Below are 13003 nucleotides of genomic sequence, written 5' to 3' on the forward strand. Positions count from 1 at the left end.
ACATTTCATTAAAGTTATTTAAACATTACAAAACATCATAATATTCGACATGCACTGAGTGCAATTCATCATTTTTAGCATGGATATATCATACTTTGCAAGGTCTTAATATTTGAAGCTCACAATGTTGCACAAATGAAATCGTGAGTTAAAACAATTAAAGCAGGTACTGAAGACTTGTTTGAAGATGCAACATAAAAATTGACTGCAGATAAGTTCATTTGTTTTTATTATACAACTAAGACTTACTCATGTTGCAGGTGATTTTATTGGCGCTGTCTTTCCCAGCATGCCAGTGGGCACAGAAAGTCTCCTAAAGCTGCCTGGATGGTGTGGGGAGCAGGCCATGTTCAATTTCGCCGCCAACCTCTACACTCTTCTTTATCTTAGGCTTTCCGGTCAGCGGATGCCGGCACTGGAGAAAGAGGCCTTTCAGCACCTCAGAATAGGTGAGTCCGGGGATTTTCATGTTACAAGCTTTCTAAGCTGACATCAGAATGCAATTTGCCGTTTGATGTACAATTTCTAAATTTGGATTTGATTATTTCTTGGGTTGTTCGGATCATTAAGAAAGGATTTTTAAAATTTTAGGTTGTTTCTTAATTAATCGAAAAGTAATTGAACGTTTATTATTTTCTCCTTATTATCCTTATTAATTATGGAACAATCCATTTTTAATGAAAAAAAAGTATTTCAGTAATACAAATAAACATATATCATATATGTTTATTGTTCCCGCTGAAATGTTTTCAGTGTTTCCGGAATTAAGTTTTATTTTTCTTGAGATAGATTCATTTCTTTTATGTAATAATTCTACAATATTTTTAATATCACAAGCCCTTTTGATATAAATTCATTAATGTTATTCTTCACTTAATCACTTATTTTGCTTAGTGGTGTTTATATTTAGCACAGTTCGCTATTTTATGAAGTGCCAAACAGACGTTCAGACCTGACAGGTTTTTCCAAACCTGTGTTATGTTTAGTAATAACTATAACTCCTCCTTAATTTACTGCATTTTTGAAAATTTATTTTCAAAACAATTGTTTTACAAAACTTTTTCTTGTTTTAATGAAAATCAAACTCATTTATTGTAATATGTCACACATATGCTTTTGCTGATGTGTTAACGTAAAGATAGAAAAGCAAACATTTTTGAGTGGCATCAACTTCAAAGAAAAATTTTCGCATTCTTTTTTATTAATATAATAAAATTCTCAAAATAGCATTTTTCCTGCCAATTGCTTGATGTGAATACCATTATGCACAAAATACCTGAATGTATTTAAGAAATTGTTGAAATTCTGGAACAAATTGCTGGTCATTTAAATTGGAATCATTAGAAATATAAATTTTTGTAATTTTAAAGAATGTAAAAATAATATTTGCTTATAATACAGCAAAATATCTCTGAATTTTTAATCAATTAAGTTAAAATTTCAAAAATATTGCTCCTCGATGCATATTCTTACACTTCAAGCAGGGTTGCCACGACACCGAGAAAACCGGGAAAATCGAGAAAACACATGGAATTTAAAATTAATCTATAAAACATGGGAAATGTAGGGAATTTTGAAATTCCCCTGAAAAACTAGGAAAGTACAGGGAATAGAAATTTTCATTGAACTTTCAAAGAATTCGCTCCACGTTTGTTCATTACCCTTGAAATTATGTTTGTGCCAAACTTAGAAACTTTAGGGACAATAGTTTCCAATCAACAGAATTACACTTATTTCCATTTTTTATAATTGAAGATATTTGAAGGCTGCTGAATTAAAGTAGCTTTTTACTATTTCAGGATACCAGAGGCAACTGAGCTATCAGCTGAGTGACGGTTCATTCTCACCTTTCCGATGGGATACCCCTCCAAGTGTTTGGTAAGTGTTTATATCAAGAATGCCTTTATTTGATGTTTAGATTGGCGTACTATTAGAATTCAGAGGAGAAAACAGGTTAAACGTATTTTGTTATTTTATTGTCTAATGCTTAAACCAGCATCTCAGCCCATGGTGTTTTTATCTTCTGATTCTTACGAACTTGTAAAAAGTATACTGCAATGCCGAGTTTCCTTTCTAAAATAGTATTGAAATTCGTTATCCATGTCCTTGTAAAACCTCAATGATAGTTGGAATTCTTTAAGGGGTTTTATACAAAAGATGATTCTGCAAACTCATTTGCTATTAGGAAGAGTTTTTGATAAGAAATGGGCTAATCTCTTCTTTCTTCGGTGAATTCAGTTCATCGCAGTAAAATGAAACGAAAGTGATATAAATTTCACAGGTTTATTCGGGCGATAGGAGTATTTTGCTTGAGTGGTCATTTCAGGTGCTTCAACGCTCAAGAAAATTAATCTACGCTAATAGACTGAATATTCATATTCTGAAAGTATAAATGTTATACAACCCTTCGTCTTAAGTCGTGGATAATACAGGACAAAAAAGTGATTAAGATAATTATATTTAGAATATAATATAAGAGTTTGGACACTGTGGCTATATCGTGGTTTTGGTACCTGAGGACTTAAGGTTAAAAGCTCGATTCCATCAAATAACTTAGCCTTATGTACTTTAAATATGTTGAAGTTAATAATAAATATGAAGTTTAGGAGAGGAATGTGGCGTCCTCGTTATTAAGAACGATTCTTAATGATGTCTAATCCAAAATAAACTTCATGTGATTTAAAAAAAATTGTAGGTGGACGTTAATGTATCTGAACCAAATTAAATACCCAAAGCATTGTTAAGAAATATATGAATCAACTGTCTGCATATATTTTTATTCACTGTAATACAGTTTTAATTGTTGAATCGCATTTTTTAAAAATTGATTCTGTGATGTTTCTTTATAGGCTAACTGCATTCTGTGTTCGTGTTTTCCATCAAGCTACTTTCCAAGAATGGGAAAGCTTCCTTTTCATCGACCCCAAAGTCATCTCTAGGGCTGTCCGATGGTTGCTGAAACAACAAAGTTTTGAAGGGGCTTTTTGCGAAACCACTACTTACCCCTACGACAGGAAGATGAATCTCACAGTAAGCTATTTAACCCTTAAAAGTTGATATTGTCCTGCCTCTAATTCAATTAAACATTTTTATTTAGAAATGTGTTGTTTTAATTCAGCTAGAAATCACAATACGTCTGAGACGTTACAGAGGTTTTGTATCGAATTATGTCTGTGAATGATTTAATTTTAGTTTGATTAAAAATTACCATGATTCCTTGCATATACCACAAAAAATAAAGGAATTTATAAAAAAAAAGGAAGTTAAAAGAATAAATTATGAGGAAGGAATGACATAAAAACACTATTCGTTCTGTAATATTTTCAGAATTTATTACTGAAAAACGCCGAAATTCAGCTTAATTTTTAATTAATTTTAATCCAAATAAAAAAAACTGTTTTGAGGTGCACATTTCCATCCTTCAAAATATAAATGTGTCAAACTTGTTACCTATACGTCAAACGGTCAGGCCTATAGAGCGCCAACATACACATAGACCTAGACATAAGCACTCGTTTTAATTGTAGAGATTGTTGCCGGTGAATGGTAATTCCTTGACGGTTAGATTATATATTGTTCATATTTGTACTGTTTTTTAAAAATTGTTGAACGACGTTGCGTGTTGGATTTCAAAATTTCAAGTGCTTGACTCATTCCGGATTTCATTAAAGATTGTCTTCAACACATCCGCACCCGTAGAAATCATTAATGTTTATTATTTGATCTTGCTTATAAAAAGCTCACATATTTTCTATATTTTACAAAGAAGAGCCTTTAAAATTTAAACTGTGTAGGAGCGTTATGTTAACTCATTTTAGGAAAACTTTTATGTCTGTTGTTTCTAAAATTTTAATCAGTTTTTGTAAATCCTTTTTGCTATTGTAATTCAGTCGCAGTTGACAATGATTTATTGCTGTCCAATAGACGTGAAGCCATATTTGGCATCTCAGCTCTCTATTTGAAACAATCTAGAATGCTCGACGAGACAAAATTGGATCCCCATCCCATGAGAAAGATGACTCCCGTATGTTTCCCTATAAGGGAGCAACAAATTCCACGAAAGTCAATTGTCAGCGCTCATTTGAAATGAAAAATCGATCAATTATCTATTTCAAAGCTGGTTACTTTAAGCGATGTTGTGATCAAACCAATATTTTTGCGTATATTGGAATATGTTGGCTTGGGACCAGAGAATTTTGATAATATAAAGCGAATGATTGCATTAATTAATAACAATCATATTAAATGGCATTCACTGTGCTTTTTTGTTGATTGAGAGAGGTGAACAATTGGGAGTAGGTCCATCAACCCTTGTGTTTAGGAATAGGAAGGAGATGATAGACAATTCATAGAACTAGATGAGCTAGATTAGATGATAGACAAAACTTTCTTACTAATTCCTGGAACTTTAATGAGTGATAGAGTGATGTAGCTGAATCATGAGATATGAAAAAAAGCTTTAAAACCATATTTATTACATACATATTTTAGAACATATTTACAAAGACACTGCCCAGCTGCCATTCACTTATTATATTTCTGCTTCAGCATATATTAAAGAAAAATTTATATGTACTGCAAATTTCAATAAATCTACGTATGAGCATCGATTATGAAATAGACACGTCATGCGATTCCGATAACACAGCTGTAAATAAGCTGCTTTACTTGACATCACAGCTGCTTACATAGTTGTGAAGTCAAGTAAAGTGATTAGCTTCGAATACTGATGCAAAACATTGAGGAATGCTTGCATCGAATCTTATAATAAAAAGTACAAGAGATAATATGAATTTAGAAATGAATGCTCTTTATAATTTAAATGCAAAAATCCTTAACACTTTTTGTTATACATTTGATGATTTCATGGATCTAGGAAATAAAAGTATTTAAATGGTGATAAAAAATCCAATAAATTAGCTATACAAAAGATTCTAATACCTTTATAGTACAATTATTGTAATTGCTGTATCATTTTTACACTTATGCAGGATATAAAAAAATGATAATACATTATGTGCACAACTTGTAGAGAAGAGGTTAAATAAAGACAATTTTCTTATGAATTTCTTCTTACAAATATTTGAAAATTCATAAAACGATTTGTAAACGAGTCTATGACTTTTTTAATATTCTGTATGAACCCAAATGAGATCACTATCCACAATTTACGATATTTTGTTCTAGGAAAATAAATGATTTAAAATTTTTTTTATAGTCTAGCCGTATCAAGGATCCTGTGAAATACCGAAACATCTCTCTTACGGCGCATGTCCTCATCACTCTAGTAGAAGTCAGTGATCTCAGTGGAGTGAGTAGAATTTTTGATCATTTCACAAATTTAAAGTCTTTAAGTGTCAAAATTAATTAATCAGAAATGTGCAGTTTTTTTTTTATTACAAGCATTAAAGTGTAATTTAATTACTTTAAAATTTTTGAATCATTTTAATCTGCATATACAATTTTGCTATCTGTATACAAAGAGACACAATGTATTGTAATTTGCTTTCAATTTCAAAAATTTGCAAATTTGCTTTTATTTGCAAATAATATTTGGTTAAAATATTTTGACATGTTTAAGTCGTAAGTATTAATAATTAGCTTTTAAATACTTTTTTGTTGTTCCATAATGCGGCATATTACAATAAAAATCAAATAAGCGAATTGCAAAATGTAATTGGCACGATTTACTGATATTTGCCATTTGTGAACGAATGGAATCAATTCATAATAAATAACAGACAATGGTACTGTATTTTTTTAGCAATTGTGATAATTACTTTTTGTATATATTTTATACAAGCCGAGTTTGGTGAATAGTTGGTTCGCAATGAATAGTGACTGGTAAAAATTTCAAATAAATATTTTATATAACTATGTCTTAGTGACTTTTCAGCAAAATATTTTAAACTCCAAATGTTGATAGACAAATAATTTATACTATTTTATAAACCTTACACTTTTCATTGTGCTATGAATTTCCTTAGTTTCGTTATAGTAGTTAATTATATTTATACATACAGTTATAACACAGAAAAGAGCTGCAGTACTTAAAATTGGATGCACATGAATATTTTTTAATTTGATTTTAAAGTTAAACTTTTAAGTACAACTTGAAAACATGTATGTAATTATAAATACAAAAAGTTCTTTTAAAGCATACTTTAGATTGGAACTTACTCAACATAAGAAAATAAACCGAATCTATATATTGATCAGCAACCATAGATAAAATGTATATGTAATAATACCATAATGTATTATCAAAAACTTTCATTTCGATATTTTAATGAATCTCCAAATTTACCTAGTACCTAAACACACATTTTTGAAATTATGTCTTCCGTTCTGTCTGAAAAATGCGATAACTCAAAAAATGTATTAAACTAGAAATTTGGTATGAATTTGGATTAAAAAAAATGTCAGATGAAATTTGGTGTCTGGTCTTTGCATCATCAAATTTATAGATTTCTTTCAAATTTTAAGTAGAATTCATTCTTTAGAGGTTTGTTTATCTGAGCAATATAACTATAAAACGCAAAAAGGAAGATGAATCAAATTTGGTACTTAGTTTAAATAGCTATCAAATTTTGAACTAAATCCGTCAAAATGTTGTCAGTCCGTCTGTCAGTCAATACATTCGCATACATGTAAATGTGGTAACTCATAAGCACTTAAATATATAAAATTTGGTATGTAATTTTGTGGGCAAAGTTACAGTTACTCTGTGTAAAATTTTGATTTCAATTGGTCGAAAAATGTTCAAGTCGTCCAAAATGTGTTTGATTTTCTTTTCTACACTACGAAGCATAAAATGTTCGTGTGAGGAACTCTGAAATAAAAATTTTAACATTCGCGATATTCACGGAAATAAAAAATTAGCACACGCGATTTCTCTCCACCCATAATTTTCATATGGGTGGAGAGAAAATATTATTTTTATTAGAAATTTAAAAGAGATTATATATATTATTTTTTATAAAATTTCAGGGAGTCCATTTCTGCTGGCTCCCATTCAAATAAGTTGCATAAAATGTAAACAACATAAACACAGCATAAGGCGTTAAATGACATGTTTATATGTATTGCGTGATACATACTGTTCATTTCAGTATCCTGAGACGACCAATTTTCGACGATTCTATTTCACTAAGAGGTGAGACGTGAAAGAATGTGCGCATTTCCGGAATTAACTTTATTGCTAACTGTAAACATCTCCGCCTTTCATCTTTCTCTCACCCCTATTTTGTCGAATTAAACTCCTCATCCTAACGCATGCGCAAAAGCGCAGAGTGTTTTAGAATCCGTTTGCAAACTTTGAAGTGTAATATTTACCTACATCTTTACATACATTTACTAATGTTCACTAATTATATGACAGTGATGAATGGTATTGACTGAAAATGGATTTTTCTGTTAATAACTGTTTTTTCTTTTTCTTTTAAATGCAATTTTCGTGCAATTTTCTTTTAAATTTAAAAATAATTTTTAATATAATTTGAAACAACAAATTCAGATATTATCCATTTTTTTTTTCTCAAAAAAAAAACATTTAATTGCTTTTTGTTTTTTATTCTGTTAAAAATCAAAGCATGAAGATGCTGTTTATTTTTTACATGAATTGACTTGATGATAATCGATCATTATATAATTTGAGAATGCATTCTTTGCAGGAACTGGGTGCGGAAGTCGTTCGTGCCAAGCGTGGTGCTCAGCGTTATTTGGAGAAAATGATGCATTCGATACGCGATTCGAAGGACCCATATGAATTAGCCATCGTTGCCTACGCCCTCACTCTGGTCAACAGCGTGGATGGTGAGGCCGCCTTCAATGCCCTCGATGCCAAAATGAAAGAGGCTGGTTAGTACATGTTTTAAGAATAGAAAATTTTGAAACTAAAATATTATATAAGGCGATGCGATAACAAAATGATGGCCAATTTTAAAAAAAAGTTTATTAACAGATTGAAGAAATCAATTACAATCGACTTATCAATCATTGCTAAAGTAACTTGATACGATTAAAAATTTTCATTTTCAACATCACGGCGTACCCAACAAATTTCTAATTAGCTTCCCTCTTATCCCACGCTTTCTGCATCCTGTTCAGAATTACCATACGGATACACGCCAGCTTTATTTGCATGGCTTGAAAAGTTTGTTTTTACATCCTTTTGTGGAAAGTATAAAAACATCGTTTTTATAATGCACATTCGATTGAAGAAGCTCTCAGATGGCTCGTGGAGTTAATTTTCGTTGAGCGCGAGCGAACGTTTGTTGAATCAATTGCACATTCTCTTCAGGCATAAACACTGCAGGTGAGAATTTCTTCCTTTGCAAAAGCATCTTACGTTACTTATCAGCATGATTGGCTTATTTTTATGGCCTTTTTACTTGGCAATTTTCCGATTATGCGAAGGTCGTCAAGCTCTGATTTACATAAGATGCTATGGTTGGAACAAAATGATTGCATTCCCAAGGTGACTTGGTGATTTTCAGATTTCTCCAAAGATCGTCAACACCGAGTTGAGAATCACCAAATTGACAACTTTTTTTTTTCTGGCGATTTGTCACGGGTATTGTAAAAATGAACCAACTTCGAGGAAGTTTATTTGCATCTCATTGGGAAAAGGGGTACTATGGATATATGAATGGGAAACTACTTTATTTATTCCTTGATAATTATAGCAGGAGGTGCTGAGGAATCGAGATACATCCACTCCAGTTAGAGGGAGACACAATCTTCTAGCGAATTCTCATTTGTGATGGAAAGAACTTTGAGCATTCCTAAATTACGTTATAAGGCAATGACAGAATAGCTTGCGTCCGGTATATAAATCATATACCGGAAGTCGTTTATTATCATATTACTGGTTGCTGATTAAGTCAGTTCACGTGATGCTATAACAACATGATAAATGTAACTTAATATTAAACTATTAATTATGTATTATCTACCTCGGCATAACGGATGTATCACGTGGCCATGAATCGAGTTCTCTATTAAGCAAATTTCCTTATATAATAAGAGAATGATAATTCCAGAGACAAATGAGAATTTAAGTTCCCCCCCCCCCCTTTTTTTTGCCTCTTTTTAGCTGGTCTTCGTTACTGGGGCCGTGAACCAGTGCCGCCTCCGCCTATCCGCATTGACAGCAACCGCCCGCATCTGTTACCTCGTCTTCCACTCAAATATGATGCCCTCAACATTGAAACCACTGCATACGCTTTGCTAACCCACATCAAGCGACAGGCCGTCATCCAAAGGGAGATTGTCCACTGGCTGAATGCACACAGGTCCACCGATCACGGGTGGGCCTCCACTCAGGTTTGTCCTTTCTGTTTTTTATTTTAAAAAGTTGTTTCAATGACTCCCGATTATTGCCTTCTGACTTCTGCTATGATTGTTGTATTTCTTTATGCGAACACCAATCAATGGTATGGCACCAATCAATGCTCTTTACCTTTCCTCAATACATAAATATTTATCCTCAGCAGCTACTGCGCAAAAATTTGGCTTAAATAGTCACACAACAATAACAACAACAAACAAAAAAAAACATAAATATTACTGCAAAAGATAGAAAATAATAATTTGATTAACTTTTCATTCTTGACGCCTTTTTTATTTTTATTACAGCCAGTCACCCACTTACCACAGAACTAAGTCGTATAAACAAGGTCATTCTTGAAGCTAATGGCAAAATAGTAATGGGTTTCGTAATTATGTAGAATGGTTTTATAATAAATCCAGGTAGGGTCTTTAACACGAAAAAAAAGTTATAATAACTTCGAAAGAGAAACTCGTTTTTCTTTGTTGTTTCGATACAACTAAATCATTTTAAAAATACGCTTGATATTTAATTTATTTTTGAAAGAGCATGAATATTACGCAATTCAATTAAATTACTCCCGATGGAATCTTTTTTCATTTCTATGTGTAGTCTATATTAAAATAATTGTATGCTTACTTAGTCTTTAGTAGCCCTGTAACTTCAATTTTAATGGCTTATTTTTTATATTAAAAAGTATTTCTTAATAAAAAAAATTAATTATATAAAAAAAGAATTTAATAAACTTAAATTATAAAATTTCTAACAATTGGATTTTTTTTAACATTTGCACTGATTAATTTGGGTTAAGAAATATTCATAATATTACTAATTTTTGTATAACAGTTATTCGAAATGTGTACTCATTTCCTGGATCACGTGTATATACCGCGTCAAAAATTTCAAAAATAATGGAATCAAAATTCACATTCTTTCAGTCTTACTCACACTGTAAGTCAATCATTAAGCTTTTTCAGAGAAAAATTGATAATGTTAATGAGTGATGCCGTACTTTAATACTAATGGTGAAAGCTAAAATAGTTTCTTTTCCCCTCACTTTATTTTTTGCCAGTGGAACATGCATCTTCATGCTTTGGTTTGTTTCAGGATTCTATTGTGGTAATGCAGGCACTGATGGAGTACGCCATCCAGAGTCGCTTGCGTGATGTCATTGACGTGACCGTGACCGTGGAGGTGCCTTCTTTACCCGGTTACTCACGCAGCATTCACGTAGATGAGAACAACTTCTCCCGCCTGCAAAAGATTGAAGTAAGTCATTCTTAATATCGATTCATATATACTAAGTCATTTTTAATATTTCCCCTATGCAAAATTCATATATACAGTATACTCCCGAGTATCCCAAATGTGGGAGAAAAGCAGGCTAAATAAAAAAAAAACCGGATAGACCGGAGTTCTGTGAATTCATTTCTTTGCCCACCAATACCAGAAGACAAAATTTTTATACCAAAACTCACTGTTATAATGCGTATTTTCTCACTTCTTATTGAATATTAAGCCCCCCCATTTATCTCAAACCAATACTGTTAGTACTGTGCAGTTATAATCAGGAACAGCAGCAGCAATAATTGGGGCCTGTAATGTCCTGATCTAGACTGATCAAATAACGAAGCAGAATTTATAGACAATTCCTTATTTTACAGCTCTATATATACAAAGAACAACTTGTTCTAATCTTGGTTAAATAAATAGTTATTTGCACCTGTAGTAGGAGATACAACAGTCAAAATCGAAGGTTTTTCTTGAAACTCAGTTCTTCTTCTCGTCAACATAACCATTCCAGGGGTAGTTTCTCAGACTCCGAACTCGTGGACGTAGTCCAACAGTTCCTGCAATTCGTTTCTTCTCTCTCTCTAAAAAAATATATTCCGCGCTTTATTTCGGCGACAATCTCCGCCTTTTAATTTACATTTGTCATTTGAGCTCTCCTTCGGCCAATCGGGGTTCAGCCATATGTTCTCTCAGCAGCGCCAGTGGGTTGTGGGAAGGTCCTTTCACAAAGAGAAACATCTAGCATCCAGGTGTTTGGACACCCCTTTCTATTTGAAGGTACGATCAATACCTCTGGGATGAGGAATTCCATATGTTGTCTTTCATTGTTGTCGCTAATGAACAGATGCGAGACCACCCAGGTGGAAAGATCCACCATCTGGCTATCTCGAGGAGTTTAGCAAGTAACAGCGACGACACAATGAATCAGTACAACAGAATGTCTTATCAGTACTGGGAAACGGGGAATGTTACAGGCCCATTATACAATGACGAAACAATGAACAACGAACAGAATGCAGCTCTTTTGCTGTCACAACTTGTATTTTGCACACGATACGTAGGGGGCTGGGTCGTAGCAGGCACCCGCTTCCAATACCTTGGCAATACTGTCAATGCAACGCCTTCATTCCTCAATTAATTACGATAAAAATTTTTTAGGCCGAATAGTATAAAAACCGGATACTCGAGAGTGTACTGCATTCTCGTTGTCTGTTAAGTTTGAGAGAATGCGTGAGTGAGTTTTTATTTCTCTGTGAGTTTTTGACTATTACTGATGATAAGCACAGCCAGAGGATAGATGCCATAATCTACTTGTTCTATTTTCTATTTCACAGCATGCTTTAAATGCCTAGCTCAATAGAGAGCCTGAACTTATGTACATACTCTATATTGTTAAATTTACTGGTTCACTAAATTTCTATTATATATGAAATATAAGACAAACATACGATATTTTTTAGTCAAAAGTTCTGTTACAATGGCAGGGCTGCACAATTGCCTTTTACGGGTAGCAAGTTTTATATTTAAATGTATATCTTGTGTCTGTTTTATGAGTTCGTTGGCTCTTTTTGTTTTAGTGCATCACTGTCAAATGTTGTTAATGAAGTTGTTACGAACACGCAAATTTCGTATTACCTGTAATTCCGAGTTTTGTTTGTGTGATGTAGATTCCTCGTGCTTTCGGCACCGTAGTGGTAAAGGCGCAGGGGTCTGGCGCTGCCCTCGTGCAACTCTCCGTGGATTACAACGTAGACTGGCAGCATCTCATCACGCCCCCACCCGTCCAAGCCTTTCATCTTGATGTAAAGGCCTCGTATTCAGGAAGGAACAGTTCTCACCTCACAATACAGTCCTGCCAAAGGTAAGAATTCTGATAAATATTCTACCATCGGACCTGATGATAAAGGTTTAATGTCTTTGTAAATGAGTTAATTTAACTTTTTCTATACTCCATTTTATTACGTTAGATGTAACGCAATAATTTAGACGTAATTATTTGAGCTATTAGCACAAAATGCCCTACAACATAGTTACGATATTTACACGATATTAGCCGACATTCAGAATGTCGAACAACATCATGGAGATATCATACAATATCTTGTGCTAATAAGGTGAAAATTAATTTAAACCAGTAATAGAGGTATCTTCGAAGCATTCTCACATATTCTTTAATAAATGTGTTATTCTCATTCCCTCTCCCATATAACATTGTAGACCTGGGGTTTCTATGAGAGCTCAGATATTTATTTTCAGAGTCCCGCCCGCATATGTGAGTTGCGTGTTTCGCATTAAAAAAATGCTACCTGTGAACAAGAATTACAAAAGGGGCTATTGGCTACTATCGTTGACGAGTTTTTGGTGATCAGTCCCTGAGAT

General features: G+C 33.0%; 1 protein-coding gene across 2 annotated transcripts in view; it reads left to right on the plus strand.

Annotated features, from left to right (window-relative positions):
* The window catches only part of LOC129965822 (CD109 antigen-like), a 91295-nt gene that overhangs the window by 71033 nt on the left and 7259 nt on the right, over nt 1-13003 (plus strand). For both annotated transcript variants that reach the window (XM_056080031.1, XM_056080032.1), the window contains 8 exons: nt 261-449; nt 1800-1878; nt 2850-3030; nt 5219-5311; nt 7674-7860; nt 9098-9327; nt 10439-10600; nt 12292-12485. In XM_056080031.1, the coding sequence (XP_055936006.1) occupies nt 261-449; nt 1800-1878; nt 2850-3030; nt 5219-5311; nt 7674-7860; nt 9098-9327; nt 10439-10600; nt 12292-12485 (1315 nt within the window). The remainder of the gene's footprint in view (nt 1-260; nt 450-1799; nt 1879-2849; nt 3031-5218; nt 5312-7673; nt 7861-9097; nt 9328-10438; nt 10601-12291; nt 12486-13003) is intronic.

This window comes from Argiope bruennichi, chromosome 4 (assembly GCF_947563725.1).
Source record: "Argiope bruennichi chromosome 4, qqArgBrue1.1, whole genome shotgun sequence".
Lineage (NCBI taxonomy): Eukaryota > Metazoa > Arthropoda > Arachnida > Araneae > Araneidae > Argiope > Argiope bruennichi.